The sequence below is a fragment of the Podarcis filfolensis genome (assembly GCF_964270895.1).
Source record: "Podarcis filfolensis genome assembly, chromosome: 13".
NCBI lineage: Eukaryota > Metazoa > Chordata > Lepidosauria > Squamata > Lacertidae > Podarcis > Podarcis filfolensis.
The window spans coordinates 10,546,622-10,563,080 of NC_139615.1; the positions used below are offsets into that span (position 1 = coordinate 10,546,622).

Below are 16,459 nucleotides of genomic sequence, written 5' to 3' on the forward strand. Positions count from 1 at the left end.
TGGCTGGGTCACACGAAAAGCTCATCTATTCTACTTAGGCGTTCTGAATAAACAGTATCGTGCATCAACCTTAAAACTGGGGGTTGTATCATCACTGAAGCAGGCAAATGCAACACTTCCTGTTGCCCAGAGTGGACACACAGGGGGATGTTACTCCAGCCAGGAGGACTTCCTGTCACACCTGTCTGGAGCATCCTCCCCCTGTGTGTGACCAGATAGATGGGTATGACCCTGGCAGAGCCTATAAAAGGGCTGGTCACACAGCCATCTTCCTCTTTTGCTCTTTCCTTACAGAGGATGGAAGCGACAAGGTAGAAAGTCTGAGGCCAAGCTCAGACTTCTTTTCTCTACAAATGTAACTGTAAACACAAGATAAAGCCTGTCTTCAAAATACTACTGTGGACTGAATGTAAGTAAACTTTATTTTTAATCAAGACTGCCGTGTTATTATTCCAGAGGGAAATAAAAGGGAAAACTTACCAGGAACAAGATAGACTGGACAAGCCAGACTGGATTGCTTGGCTTAAATGATTCTAACGAATCCATCAACTAGCTTCGAGCAATGTGCACAGGAATGTGCTCTGCTGCTTGCTCACTAGCGTGAGTGAGGAGGGATCATATTTAATCAATATATGCTCTCCTACTTTCCTCAACATTCCCACAAAAATAAACGCAAATAGCTCCGCATCCTGGTTGTCACAGTGGTCAACCTATGGGAAGCTTGCAAGCAGGACAGAACGCAACAACACTCTTCCAGCTTGCAATCATCAGGAATGGGTACCTCTGAGGCAAACTGCCTCTGACAGCCAAGGGGAAAGATAGCCATAATGGCAAGAACCCCTTCCCAGCCTTCCCAAAATACCCCATTGAAGCTGGTATCCCAGATTTAGCAATAAAACCTGGCCGCACCATATTGTGCACTTCATGAAACCCCTCCATGTTGTGCCTAGAGCCGCAAAAATTCCAGACCTTCGGTTGGGTGTCTTGTCCTAGCCGTGGAATGCAGCATGCCAGAGTCCACTGCAAAAACCTGCTCGCTGGTTTTAAAACGAAGAGGTGAAGCCGTGAGGCTGGCCACCAGAAGTCTCTTGCACAGCTGCTTCCCATTCCCACTGCCTTCCGCCTTTGGAGGTAAAGGGTAGGGAGTTGTGACTCTTTACCCCCCGGCTCACCTGCTCGGCCGAAATGAGCAAGATCTCGTGCCGCGCTTTCTCGATGCCTTCTTTGGTGCCCGTGATCTTGATCTGGTTGCTGGGGTCCTCGGGCCGCGGGATGTTGATCTTGGTGGCCGTCTTCAGCTCGAGCTCCTGTAGTTTCTCGCCGTTCTTGCCGATCACAAAGCGATGGTGTTCCTTGGGGATTGTGACAGTAGCTGAAGCCTGTGGAAAGGGGAGAGGACAGCGGCTTTGCTGGGTTTTCCAAATGCAGTTTTAACAAGGGCTGCTTGATACAGAAACACAGGGAGCTGCCTTACTCATTTGCTACATTTATATCCCACCCTTCATCAAAAGACCTCAGGGCAGTTTGCAGAATAATAGCCGCTTGCGGAAAAGCGAGAGTCGCTGGGGTGGAGGGAAGCACACTTTGGGGTGGAAGGGCTTTGCACGCACCTGGGTCTGAAGCCGAGCGACTATTTCCTTCCGAGCTTTCATGACGGAGTCCAGTTTGCCGGTCACCATGATGGACAGGCCCTGGTCCTTGGCCAAGGAGAGCTCAATATGAGCCCCGGTCTTCTGCATGATGTCCACGCACACCTTGGCCTCGTCACCTTCTCCAAATTGGCTGTTGTCCTTGTAGCGTCGCTCTTCCAGGGGGACGTGAAACACCTGCCAAGGAAGGAACACCTCAGGGGCCATGTCTACATGCTGCAAAATGTCTATTTCCAAATGCAAAAGCAGTTAATGCTGGACTGGACCAAAGGCCCATCCAGGAAAGAATCCCACTTCCCTCTGTGCCCACCAGGCATTTCCTGGTAATAAGCCCACAGACTAGGCACAAATGCCCCCGTTGTCCTCCTGAACATGGCATGGCACAGTGCCTCAGAACATGGGGGGGTTCCGTTTAGCTCTCAGCCCACCAATGGCTATTTGCAAACATCTATCTTGCATGAGAGCGAGTGTGGTGCAGCGGTTAAGAGTGCTGGACTAGAACCTGGGAGACCAGGGTTCAAATCCCCGCTTGGCTGTGAAGCTCACTGGGTGACATTGGGCCAGTCACTCCCTCTCAGTCTAACCCACCTCGCAGGGTGGTTGTGGGGATTAAAAGGAGGGGCAGCAGGAGAACCACGCCATCCACTTTGAGCTCTACAGAGAAGTGAGATATAAAGGCAATAGATAAATATGCACAATCTGCTTTCAAAGCCAACCGTGGAGGGTTCCACACATTAATTTAAGTGTAATATGGAGCAGTTTCTCTTGCTTGCCTCTCCCTCCATTTTCAATCTACTTAACTGGATGAATGCGAGTTTTTTAAAAAATATACTTTTCAAGTTTGTACATTTCACTAATTTTACAATCATTTTGACATTTCAAAGCTTGACTTCCTTTCCCCTCTTTCTGCTATTCCTTAAATTTTTAATATCTTCTGCATATCCAAATTAACTTGATTTGCTCATTTACTCATCTTCTTTAAATACTCTTACGCAGCTGCAGGTTATTACAATAATCCTGCCAATGTTCTTATCTGTTTACAATTTATCTGTAAATATTCCATAAACAGTTTCCATTCTTTTATAATAAGAGAATGTTATCTTGGTTCCTTATTCTTCCAGTAACTTTCGCCATTTCTGAATATTCCGTAAGTTTTTGTATCTATTCTTCCTTTGCTGGGACACCAAAAGGCCCATCTAGTCCTGCATTCTCATTATTGCAGTGGCAAACCAGTTGCTACTGGGAAGCGTACAAGGAGCTATCATGAGTTGGAAGGGACCATGAGGGTCATCTAGTCCAACCCGCGGCACTGCAGGAGTCCTTTTGCCTAACTGGGGCTCAAACCCACGACCCTTAGATTAAGTGTCTCATGCTCTATCAACTGAGCTATCAGGCAGGATAGGAGCACAACAGCACTCTCCTGCTCATCCTCTTTGAACTGGTACCCAGAGGCCTCAGATACTGGAGATGAGACAGAACAACCATGACAATGCTCTCCTAATAAGAGAAGGATGCATAGAGGCTTTTTCGCACAGTCGCTGCCAATCCTTTGCCTAGCGTACATCCAAGACACTGGTTTTGAGCGAGGCAACACAAGTAGTCAGTTCAGCTCTACTGCTTCCAAGTTCAAAACCATCTTTCTAGGTCTGCCGATTATTTTGGCTACGCATCCAGCAATGAGATAAACACTTCACAATTAACATCCCCCATAGGGAAGCCTCTCTCTCCCTTGCACACACACACACACACAAGGTATTCTGCGAAGACACGCCAGCAGCAGAAGTGGAACTCCCTGTGCCCTGCCTCTGCACACTCACCTGGGTGATGACAGAGGATTTGATAGGCCGGATTTTGTTCCATACCCCCGTAAGCTCACTGGACTTTTCCCCCGGGGCTCCCTTTTCTGGGAGTGGCGGAAAGGCTTCCAAGTAAGTGGGGATGTAGGCCTCATCCTCTGGGACACCACCTGCCCAGCAGACAAACATAGAAAGAGACAGCAAGATCACACACGAGGGTAGGGAGGAATCCTGGTGTAGAGAAGGGATTGCGCAGGCAACAGAGAAGACACACCTAGGCTTCTGATCAAATTACTTCGTGGACTAGAGACCACTTAATCAGATGCATCTACTCTATATTTTGGAAAGTTGTCTGTTCACTGTGCATTTGAACCCAACAACAAAAGAGGCAGCATCTCAAGATGCTGTGAAAATAAGGATGTTATTTTCAAAACAGCCCAATGTCGTTTCAGCCACTTATTGCCTAAAAGCGCTTTTTCAGGGGTCAAATTGAAGAACAGCCTGTAGAGATCTTGCCAGATGTATCTCCTGTTCACATGAATTGGCAAATGGGAGAGAATATCTAACAGATATTATCTCCTAAGGCTGTTTTCTCCATGTGACCCCCCCAAAGGCAGCATTGGGATGCTTTGAAAATAAAAGCTTCATTTTCACAGCATCTTGAGATACAGGTTTGTTTTGGGGTTCATTTTGGATGCTCTCTGGTTTTTGTGGGGGCAGGGAGGGGGGTTTCTGTGATGCATTTGGACACCAAACCTTGCGCAATGATTCCTGAGATCAATGAGCAGATTTTCATCTATGCTTGGATGCAATCGTACGGCACTTTTAATCAATAAGGCAGATGGAACCTTTCAAAACTGCACTGATTTTTTTGGTTTATTAGAATTCCCGAGCAATGCCTGCAAGTGAAGTATAAACCTCAGTTGGCAGGAGTAAATGCACACAGTGGTGTAGAGTAAAACAAAAATTAAGCAGCAAGGTCCACAGGGGAATGAAATGCAAAGTGGATTGTGACCATCATGCCACAAGCTTGAAATATATTATGTAAAGTAAGTGCAGCCGGCTGTTTACAAGCCAATGTTGCTGATAGCACAAAGCACCCTGCCATTGGTTAGCCAATAAGGCACTTGTAGTGGGATAGGAAGCCATTATTTTGATTCAATACACAGAAGATAGAACTGAACTTTTGACAAGCTTCAACAGAGCAACTTGAGCCTAGAGCCTCCCTTCTGAATGAGAACTTTAGGGCCGGTAACAAAAGCGTCCCAGGAAGAGTGAAAGTTTCTTCTACCGGTGTCTGAATATTTACCTTTCCAAAGTGTGTTGGTTTATTAGTTCCGCCAATGGATTCCACTCTAGCTTTTACACAGCCTTACTTACCCATCATCAAACATGCATCTCACTCATTGCGTGAGCAGCAGCCTCACGACACACCCACAGCAAAAGATTCCTGCCCATCTCACCTCGTGTTTCTTCATCCCTCAGCCCGCTGCGGTGCTCAGCAAAGCTTTCGGGTGTTAACACTGCTACCGAGCTCATAGCTTCAAACCCAGATTTGCGCGTTTCCGGTATTCCACTGTTGGAGTGACGAAAGAGAGAGAAAGTTAGGTCAGGAGTTGGCGAAGCTATTGTGATTCCTTTATAAAGAGCGACCACATCACTTAAGTCAGCCTGCCAATAACCTGGTCCCTCCAGGTGTTTTGCTGGCTGGGGCTGAGGAGAAATGTAGCCCAAAACATCTGGATGAGCCCAAGATTGTGCGGAGGTTGCTCTAAGTGCATCGCTCACCTTAGATCAACCATGTATTATTATCCAATGTTCTTGGACTTCCCAATACCAAACGAGCCATGCCTGAACAATAAACTCATCAGCCCAAGGCTCCCCTTATATCTCACTACCAACACCACTGTTTGAATTCAGGTAGACGACCAGAGAAAAGTCGGATTTTTTGAGTTGCGCTGCCCCATTTGTGGTGCTACTCATGCATCAGGCAAAATTTTTTTTTTTGCTTGTGGAGGATGCCTCAGAATTTGAAATGCTCTCCTTGCCAAGTGTCAGATGTTGTTGCATCAAAGCAACCAACAAGAAGAGTCAAGCAAAATATTATGGGTCCCCTGTCCCTCCACTCAGACTGGTAGTGGAGGAGCGATGAAGGAAGCTATTTTAAATGAGACTCGGAGGATGTGATCTGTTTCAGGTTTGAGGGAGGATGCAACCTCAGCTCCTATTTTCTTCTGCTTCACCAATGCAACCACCACAGTAATATTGAGGCATGAGAAACAGGCGCCATATATTTTCAATTGTTTTTGAATTCTTAGGCATTTGCATGAGATGCATTAATCGCTCGCTGGATGGCTTATTTCCGCTTTACTTACATATTATTCCATTTTTGGATAGGATGACATCGACGGCAATGTCGTTTGCTAATTTTTAACTGTTGTGCTCAAAGTTGCTAATATAAATATTTCTACGTTAAAGCGGTTTGCGGCAATAAAAATATAAAATCATACAATAAAACCTTAAAATAGTATTTAAAAATCAATTAACTATTGTGGAAGGATGTATTCTTAATTGCCTGTGTAGGCCTGGAGGAATAGAAGTGTTCAGCAGGCATTTTAGTGTTGTTGGAAAAGCGGCACACATATTAAACCAAACAAACACATGCACAAATATATTGCCCACCCCACGGTGCAGATGGGAAGGATGTACCCATGCTTTCCACCTTGGCAGAGGCTCCCAGCAATCCCGGGTCCCCCTGTTGTACCTCACTCTTCCCTTTTGCTGGATGCAGAGAGTGGGAGACTCACCTGCAAAATGGTCAAGTGCCAGAAGGGTCCGTCCTGAACGAGGCTACCTGTGGCGCTTCAGCGTGACGGCTGCTTTGGTCCTGAAAGAAAGATTATGCCCTGTCAGGAGGACCCACTTACGAGCAGGATGAGGGGAGCCTCTTCGGCCTGAGCTTGGAAATAAACTCTTCAACACAGCCCTGTGCCAAAATGCAAGGCAGGTTATCCCTGCAAATTGTGACCGGCTGTAAGCATTATAAAAATGAAATTAATACTAATACTAATAAATTTTACCATTTGAAAATGGCGCCTAGACATTCCATTGTGGTGACAGTAACCGAGGTTTAAGGTGCCATTTGGCAATTAGCTTATATATCTGAGGTTCTAAGACAGTGTAGAGAAAGAGAGAAAAAAAGAAAGGGATATCTGCTCCATTTTGGAATGTTTTTAATGAAATCATTTTTGTTTTTAGAAATATAAAATTATAACAACCAAAATGCTTATTCATATATAGACATTACTCTGAATCTCGAGCCTTCCCTCCAACCTCTCCATGGATCCTATTGTCAGCATTTACAACTGCGTATTATTCTATATTCCAGGGGTCAGCAAACTTTCAGCAGGGGGCCGGTCCATTGTCCCTCAGACCTTGTGGGGGGCCGGGCTATATTTTTTTTGGGGGGGGGGAATGAACAAATTCCTATGCCCCACAAGTAACCCAGAGATGCATTTTAAATAAAAGGACACATTCTACTCATGTAAAAACACGCTGATTCCAGGACCATCCGTGGGCCGGATTTAGAAGGCGATTCGGCTGGATCCGGCCCCCAGGCCTTAGTTTGCCTACCCATGCTACAATCCATATGGTCCATAATATTTGTTACATTGCAAGCAGATTAAAATCTGCTTGCAATGGTCTCCTAAATAATAGATTATAATTTTTCCCATTCTTTAAAAAAGTTTTTGACCTCTTGGTTCCTGAGCTTTCCAGTCAGTTTTGCCATTTCTGCATAGTCCATCAGCTTAGCTGGCCATTCCTCCCTGATAGGGACTCTTTCTTCTTTCCATCCCTGGGCTAGTAGCATCCATGCGGCTGTTGTCATGTACCATAAAAAGTCTTTTCTAGTCCCATTTCAGGATAGTTTTATTGTGTTTCATAACTGTAATTCTTTTGCCTGTGCATATAAATCTACTGCAACCTGTCCTGGGACTTTCTGGCGAAAGACAGGTGAGGAAACCTTATAAATAAATAAATGTCAAAGAATACGACCGAGCTCAGGTTAGGAGGCACCTACTGGCAAACGATAAGGTCTGTGGTTTAAGAAAATAAACAGCAGGCCTGCGGAATCAGCCCAATGTCCCATCTAGCCCAGCACCCAGTCCTCATCTTCCCTTCCTGTCCGCGAAAAGACTGCTCACAACTTGCAGCAAAGGTGTTTTTCGTGCCCTCGGCTTCCCAACCCCCATTAAGAAAGCGAGGCGGCGGCAGCAGCAGCGCTAAGCTCTATGGGGAGGATTTGAGAGAAATCCTCTTAAGGCAACCGTAAAGGAAGGAAGAACGAACCTCCTTGCACTTGGCAGGGGCTGCTATCACCTCTGTGTCAAAGCTGCATCCAGTATAGGAAAGGTCGCTGGAGGAAGGGAGAGAGATTGCTAGAGAGAATCCCCCCTCGGTGCACATGGCCTGTGAACTCCTAATCCCCAAACATCCTTAAAGCAGCACAGCTGAAGAAAGATCCTGCCCCCCCCACAACCTTAACTATCTTTTAGGGAGCTGGATATCACTAAAGCAGAATTTTATTCTATTTTTTTTCCTTCCAAAAATCAGGAGCCATGCGATGCCAGCCTTTCCACGATTTCTGCATTTCGCTATGCAGAACTCGCACTTACACTTGGTATTATCTTGTTTCCAAAAATCAAGAAGAAATAGACAGATCATGTTAGATTGCTAACATTTCTTTTTCTTCTGTCTTTCTTAGCTCTAATTTTATCGCATTACGGTAAAAGCTCAATTTTTTTTAAAAAAAATTTTTTTTATCAACTAACAGAAACAGGTAAGTTTAACACATTTGCCCCTCTGGGTTGTATCCGATGCTAGTGCTACTCATCACACTTATAAAGAAGCTGCCTTACAGAGGTTTGGACAATTGCTCCATCTAGCTAAATACTGTCTCCACTGACTGGCAGCAGCATCTTTAGAAGGGCTCTTTTCCAGACCTACATGAGAAGGCCAGCAATTGAAATAGGGACCTCTTGCATGCAAAACATGGGCTCTACCATAGAGCTGTGCTATTGGTACAGCCTCAAAGGAACAGAATTGTAGAGTTGGAAAGGACCGCAAGGGTCGTCTAGTCCGATGCCTGCAATGCAGGAATCTTTTGCCCAATGGGCCCACTAATAATAATACCCTCCTTTTCCTCCAGAAGGAGCTATGGCTCAGTGGTGGAGCACCTGCTCTGCACACAGAAAGCCCCACGCTCATCCCTAATGACACCTCCAATTTAAAAGACCCAAGGGTAAGCCCTCGTTCTCTGTCCCGAGACCTTGGAGAGCCACTGCCAGGCAGTGGACAGGCTAACCGGTCTGACTCTGCAAAAGGCAGCTTTCCAGTGTTCAAAAAGTGCACCCGTTATTTCAACGGACGCAATGACTGCATTTTGGCACAGCTTGAGTAAAGGTAAAGGGACCCCTGACCATTAGGTCCAGTCGCCGACTCTGGGGTTGCAGCGCTCATCTCGCTTTGCTGGGCGAGGGAGCCGGTACAGCTTCCAGGTCATGTGGCCAGCATGACTGAGCCACTTCTGGCGAACCAGAGCAGCGCATGGAAACACCATTTACCTTCCCGCCGGAGCGGTACCTATTTATCTACTTGCACTTTGACATGCTTTCGAACTGCTAGGTTGGCAGGAGCAGGGCCCGAGCAACGGGAGCTCACCCCGTCGCAGGGATTCGAACCGCCGACCTTCTGATCGGCAAGTCCTAGGCTCTGTGGTTTAACCCACAGCATCACCTGCGTCCCTTACAGCTTGAGTACAGTGGTACCTCGGGTTACATACGCTTCAGGTTACACACTCCGCTAACCCAGAAATAGTGCTTCAGGATAAGAACAGAAATCGGGCTCCAGCGGCGCAGCAGCAGCAGGAGGCCCCATTAGCTAAAGTGGTGCTTCAGGTTAAGAAGAGTTTCAGGTTAAGAACGGACCTCCGGAACGAATTAAGTACTTAGCCTGAGGTACCACTGTACCGTACAGCAAAGTTCAAAATAACACACCACGGGAAGGGTAACTGCACCACAATCAGCACATGGGTCCACGAAGTATGGATCAAAATTCATGGAGGGCAACATCCCTATTCCAGCACTGCCTGCCTGTGTCTGCCTTTCGGTCTCTCCGATACCCGAATTCCCCTCCTGGGACCCCACAGATCTGCCTAAGCTAAGCCGTTTGTGTGGGGAGAAGCAGTCCAATCCACCACGCTGCCCCGACAATGACGGATGGGCAATGCCTTCCTACTGCAGCACTGCCATGTTCCCTGGGAACTGGCCCTCATTTGCCACTCGCCCCCCTGTTGCCGTGCGTCCCCTCTCCCCCCCCCCCCGCCCCAAGCTCCCGGCTCTGCACCGCACGGTGACCGAGTTGCAACCTCTTCTCCTTGATGCAATCCGACAGGACTGCGGCCTCTGGCCATCAATAAGTAAAGACGAGAGAGAGAAAGAGCTAAAGACGTAAACAAGGAAAGCTGCGGGAGAGGCAGGGGAAACCCAGCGCTGAACTGCAGGAGCCTGGCCTCCCAAGATGAAAAGAGGACACCTCCAGAATCTACAGAACCAACAGCTGCTTCTTTTAAAGAAAAGTCAAGGCATGGCTCTAGCCCTCAAGGTGTTAAGGAGACACGTGCATCTGAAAGCAAGGGAGATTTCATTAGGAAGCTGCCTAATGTGGAGTCAGACCACTGGCCCATCTTGATCAGTGCTGCCTACACTGACTGGCAGCAGCTGTCCAGGATTTCAGGTGGGGGTTTCAAGGAACCCTACCTGGGCATGCCAGGGGCCCAAAGCTGTGACCTTCTGCTTGCAATTGGTGTTACAAATTAGCCAGGCGTGTTTTGCGACTAGCACAGGTCCAATTGCAACCACATGGAGATCTCTGGATGACAGGTTAGCAACTGACATCTCCATCTGACTGGCCCCTCCAGCTTCCTTAAGCAGGTAAGCAGAAGAACTTATGTATACCCCACTTTTTTCTGCAAGGATTACATGGTTCCTCCCCCCACAGTTAATCCTTACAACAACCTTGTGAGGTAGGCCCAAGATCACCCAGTGAGCACCATAACTGATTGGGGATTTGAACCCTGATCTCCCAAGCCCCAGTCTGACACTCTAACCCAGAGATTTCCAAACTGTTCATGTTGATCACGCTTTTTAGACATGCATCATTTCGTGACACAGTAATTCAGTTTTACTAGCAAACCAGAGGTTAAACTAACCCCTTATAAGAGCGCGGGGAGCGTTTGCGTGACACAACTACACACTGTGGATGACACACTAACGTGTCATGTGACACACAGTTTGGAAAGCTCTGCTCTAACCACTACACCACACTGGCTCCCTAGAGTCCTTCTGCTTTGGGGCAGCTCTATAAATTAAGTAGGTAAAGAAATGTGGGGAAAACAAAATGTCACTTAGAGGATTGGAAATATTTTCTTTGAAGACTTGGTTTGTTTTATTCTGGATTGTTTTATCTGATGCTGTAGTGTGTTGTAAGCCGCTTTTAGGTTTTTTCCCTTTAAATCATATGATATGGTATGATTTATGGTATGATAGGTATGATTTTTTTCCCTTTCCTTTTCTTTTTTCCCCCTATATAAAGCGGTATAGAAATGAAATTAACAACAACAAATTTCACCATAAAAGGCGCCTAGATATACCATTGTGGCAACCATAACCTAGGTTTAAGGTGCCATTTGGCAATGAGCTTACATATCTGAGCTTCTAACACGACCTGAGCTGTGGGGCTATTCGTACAGCCGTTCTCTCTGCCTTGCGAAATGAGACCAGAGTGATGAGGCTGAGTCACAAGCTTGATAGTCGACAAGCAGAAAGTTCACCAGGTTGAAGAGAGTGACACCGTATGGGAGAGGAAGCTTTCCAAGTTCCCTGTCCCAAGTGCTTACTGTCTGCAGAAAGTGGAACACCACTGGACAGGAAACGTCACCTGTGTGTTGATTCATGTGTGGATCTGGTGGGAAAGGAGGGGAGGACAGACACATCACCGGTAGCAAGAGTTCTGAATGAGGCACCTGAAAATAGATTGTGCGCCCTGCCAGCACAAGGGAGAAAGGGGAAAGGTGTTTGCAGGCAGGGTGGAGAACAGCTGCTTCTGTGCAGGTTTAAGTCATCTGCTGTTTTGCCTCTGGTTGAACTTTTCAACCTCCAGCTTCTTGTCCTGCCATCTTGCCTCTCTTACTCCTTCGCACAAAATGAAAAATAATGCAAAACTGGTTCTCAAAGTGTACCAAACTAAACATTTCTCCAGGCTTCCCATTTCCTGCACTAGCTGGCCGAATTCTCTGCCAGAGTGGAAGAGCAGCGCATCAAGGCCGCAGGAACAAGCTAGGCCGGCTCCGCTCCAGTTTGATTACAGAAGATCGCTGGGCTCTGGCTTTGAGCCTGGCCTCCAAAGCAGCACAACTTTATTCATCGGGAAATCTCTCGTTTACCCGGCTGGCAGCACAAGCAGAGCTGTGCAAACACCAGGAAGGCCAAGAGGCCGGCGAGGGCCAAAAGCAGCCGTCAGCCACGGAACGAAGAGAGATGCAGGCCAAGCAAGCAGTTGCTCTTTTTTTTTTGGACTCCGAAAAGAACGGCAGCCGATCAAGGCTGTGTTGGCACTTGAGGATAAGCATGAGCCTCTGGCCAGAATGGGGAGCCTCAGCCCCAGGGTTCAATGCAGCTCTCCTGATAGCCCTCCCCCCCAATTGTTTGCATGCTCCAGTACCCATGAAATTTGGAAGAACCTCGGGTGGGGGAACACGGGGCAGAAGAGAGATGCCTTTCTGAAGTCTTGGCAAATGGGGCAGGAGAAGGCACATAGCAAAAACCATGGCATTCACTCCTACAAGATGTATAGCTACCAACCTGGAAACGTTAGACAAGTTCAGGGATGGGAAGTCCATCTTTTCGCCATGGTTATTTTTGAGCTCCATAGTCCAAGACAGGATGATTCTGAATGCCAGCTGCTGGGGGATGGCAAGGAAGGAAAGCACAGTTTTGCTCAAGTCCTGCTTCTGGGCATCCAATGGGCATCAGCTGGCCTTCACCAGGGACCTAACCTTTAGCATGGCAGGCCCTGCCAGCAGCGTTTCAGCAGGAAACACCCCCCACCTCCTTTCAGGCGCCTTCTGAAAAGGAGATTGTTCAGACAGGCCTTTGCAATATGAGTTTTCTCTTCTTCACCAACTGGCATTTACTGACAAGCTTTTAGAGATGCTTTTTGTGGAGTTTATTCACTGTGCGCCATATATCACCTTGACATATTTTAATGGAGGTGTGGATTACAAATACGTAAATAAAATCTGGTTGGCTGCTGTGGGAACAGGATGCTGGGTTACACTGGCCTTTGACCTGATCCAGAAGGCCTCACCTTACGTTCTTAAGACATTAAGCCTGAAAACTGAGAAAGCCAACTGCTCCCCATCCATCCCAGACTCCTGGCATACGGTGATAACAAATGGAGCTGACGCTCTCCGAGTTATATGAAGGAAACGGTTACCTCAGAAGCAGAAGTTTTAATAATGCCCAGTACTGGCAGCCAGGCCTGCCTTGCTCCCTAAATGAAACCATGAACAGCGATTGTCACCCAGACTACAGACCAGTCTCTGTATTCCAAGCTCCAAAATGTCTTGTGAGGAAAGCACCCTCTAAGGGGGGCTGTGCTGCTAACTCTGGAGCAAATGCCTTGGGATCTCATTAACTCCAACTGAAAGTTTCAGAGTGTTTTTCTCGGCCCAATCCCATTGTGCAGATGCGTTCAGGAGTGTTTCTCAATCATTAAGCGCCGCACTGGCTAAAGCCGTTGAGATGAGAAGGCATGAGAATGGGTTTCACTTTTACCCAACCCTAGTCAGCTACTCAGCGCCAACTGGGCTGGCATACAGTTCCTTCCCCTCTTTTTTTATTCCAGTTGTATAAAAATCTGATTTGGAGGGACCTTGGGGGTGAGCAGGCTCTGAGCAGCGGCTGTTCATACCCAAGCTGTCTTCCGTAACCATGAGGACCAGAGCAATTATACATACCCTCTCCTACTACTCATGGGTACAGAAGACTGTCTGCATACCAATAGCCACTGCTGAGGAACCACTATTTCCTGCGTGGTTAGGAAGTAGAGGGTGCAATAACACTGCAGCAGCTAAGCAGGTCTAGGTCCGGTCAGTGTTTAGATGGGAGGCTCCCTAGGAACCCTACGTACAGTCTTGAGATCCATAGTGGAAGAAATAATAGCTGTGTACTTTCCAGGCAGGTTTAACCGCAGCAGCTTCATTTTAAAAGTGGACCATTATGCAGCATTATATTCAGAGAAACATAGCCGTTGTGGTCAGGGTTCAAAATTAGCAGGGCATCAGGCGCATTTTGCACCTAAAAATTCTCCATTTGCCAGCACCTCTAAAAGTCTGGGTGCCATTTTTTGCACCTGGCTGACACTCAAGGATCACTGGAATGTATGTGCTTTGAAGCCTCAAAGTATATGTTAAGGATAGACAATACGTTAAGGAGTTTAGCAATAAAGAGTAGAGTGTTTTGAAAACTGAAGTATGGTACCAATGTTTTTATTGTAAACACCAAATTAAACATGCATTCGCAATTTCTGTTAAAAATGTGGTATTAACAATAAGCTTATCAAAATAATAAAAAGTGTTGCCGATCTCCCCAAATGGAGACTAGACCTTCTGTTTTGGTGTCCACAACCGAGGTCCCAGGAGCCACTTGGCTCCTAGCTTTTCTACCCCGGTTTCTAACACTGATGGTAAAGTAAAGGTAAAGGGACCCTTGATCATTAGGTCCAGTCGTGACCGATTCTGGGGTTGCGGCGCTCATCTCGCTTTCTGGCTGAGGGAGCCGGCATACAGCTTCCGGGTCATGTGGCCAGCATGACTAAGCCGCTTCTGGCGAACCAGAGCAGCGCACGGAAACGCTGTTTACCTTCCCGCCGGAGCGGTACCTATTTATCTACTTGCACTTTGACATGCATTCGAACTGTTGGGTTGGCAGGAGCACGGACCAAGCAACGGGAGCTCACCCCGTCACGGGGATTCGAACCGCCGACCTTCTGATCGGCAAGTCTTAGGCTCTGTGGTTTAACCCACTGCGCCACCTACGTCCCAACACTGATGGTGGCTGGTAGCAATTGATCACCTTATCCTCCATCAGCTGAGGTACTCTTTTCAAGCCGTCCCTTGTTGCATCCAATTCATTGTTTGAATTCGGTGTTGTGTGAAAAAGTACTTTATTTTTGTTTGTCCTAAATCTTCAACTTCATTGGGTGGTCCAGGTCCTAGTATTATGAGAAAGTGAGGAAATACATATCCCTTCCCACTTTCTATAAACCATGCTATGCCAGATGTCAACCAATTTGCACAAGACAACAGGTGACTTAAGGAACAGTAACATACAGGCAAAATGACTGACAGGTCCCAGCTACCAAGCAAGTTGAGACGGGCTTAAGAAGTGAAAAGGAAGCAACTATATGCTGTTATTGTTCCCCAACGTCGCTGACTGAGGACACAGCAAGACACTATACTTTACAGGAATAGGTTGAACACTGGCAACCAGTTGCCTTTCTCTGACCTGGAAGCAACGGAAGGGAACCAATGGCCCTTCAGATGTCGTTGGACTCCAAATCCCATCAAGCCCAAGCCAGCATAGCCCAGTGATCAGGGATGATGGGAGCTGTAGTTTGGCAGCAACTGGAGGGCAAGAGGTTCCCCATCCCTGGCCTAGAGCAAGCCTTCTGACCACGACCAAAGACACCTTCATCGGGGTTGCTAGGCAACAGCACATTGGCCCCATCTCAACTACAGCAAGCCAGGAAAAAGAGAAAGAGTGGCTGAGATAGGCATTAAGTGGGATCTTGGGGGAAAAACATTGCTGAGATGACAACATGAAGCATACTTATCACAGGGCACTCTTTAGTCTTTGATCTGAAATTCTGGGGCTGCTGCTTCCTTCATAGGGTTTTCAAGGAGGAAAGAGTTAGGCCCAGAGATGTCACAAACTGGGGCACAGCTATGACTTACTATGACTGACTGCCTTCCTTGTTACCATCAGTCTACTGGGGGGTCCCTAAGGCTGAAAGTGACGGACTAGGCCTGCCGAGTTTTCTGGGAAGGGAGGGAAACTGAAAAAATAGTAGAAAATTGCACAAGTTTCCCTACATAAGGTTGGGGGGGCGCGGGTCGAAGGCCTTTGCAATCCCATGATAGGAATTCGTAGGAAAGGGGCTGAAAACAGATTTGACAGCATCATTTTCCCAAGCCCACCACAAAAGACAGTGGTAAGACCACTCACATATTCATAAAAAGGGATACTGTAGAGATGGAAAATGCACAGCAGGGGTGGGGAGTGGGGTTTCAGTCTGGAGGTCACCTTTCCTCAAGGAGAACGTTCTGGGGGGGCTCCATGGAAAGGGTGGAAAAAAGTTTGTGAAGAAACAGGTGCAATTCTTCCCTTTATACAGTAAAAGTCAGAGGTTTATACATACAGCCACATCCCCACTCATACCTCCTGAACCTCCAACAGACAAGCGAGAGGCAGTATAACTGCTTGACCCATTCGAGCCAGGAAAAAGGACTCAAGGAACACAGAGCAGAGTCAGAAGAACTCCAGGGGCCAAGTAGAAAGGTCTGGAGGGCCACATCTGAACTCTGAGCCCCAAGGTTCCACACACCTGATGTACAGTGGTACCTCGGTTTACGAACTTAATCTGTTCTTAAACCAAGGCATGCTTTCCCATATAAAGTAATGGAAAATGGATTAATCCGTTCCAGACAATGAAAAACAACCCCTAAAACAGCAATTTAACATGAATTTTACTATCTAAAGAGACCATTGATCCATAAAATGAAGGCAATAATAAATGTACTGTACTATAAAATAAGTAAGACAGTATTGTAGATCATAAAAATTAAAATTAATTTTTCTTCTTACATGCACTGATGTATGTCATTGTTTGGAG

At 46.9% G+C, this 16,459-nt stretch overlaps 1 protein-coding gene across 2 annotated transcripts in view; it reads right to left on the minus strand.

Annotated features, from left to right (window-relative positions):
- LOC310747064 (vigilin-like) overlaps positions 1-16,459 on the minus strand; it is a 62,185-nt gene that overhangs the window by 34,273 nt on the left and 11,453 nt on the right. For both annotated transcript variants that reach the window (XM_083581354.1, XM_083581355.1), the window contains exons 2-6: positions 6,253-6,332; positions 4,909-5,021; positions 3,467-3,615; positions 1,611-1,826; positions 1,173-1,379 (exon numbers count right to left, since the gene is read on the minus strand). In XM_083581354.1, coding sequence (XP_083437480.1) covers positions 1,173-1,379; positions 1,611-1,826; positions 3,467-3,615; positions 4,909-4,984 — 648 coding nt within the window. In that variant the 5' untranslated portion in view covers positions 4,985-5,021; positions 6,253-6,332. The remainder of the gene's footprint in view (positions 1-1,172; positions 1,380-1,610; positions 1,827-3,466; positions 3,616-4,908; positions 5,022-6,252; positions 6,333-16,459) is intronic.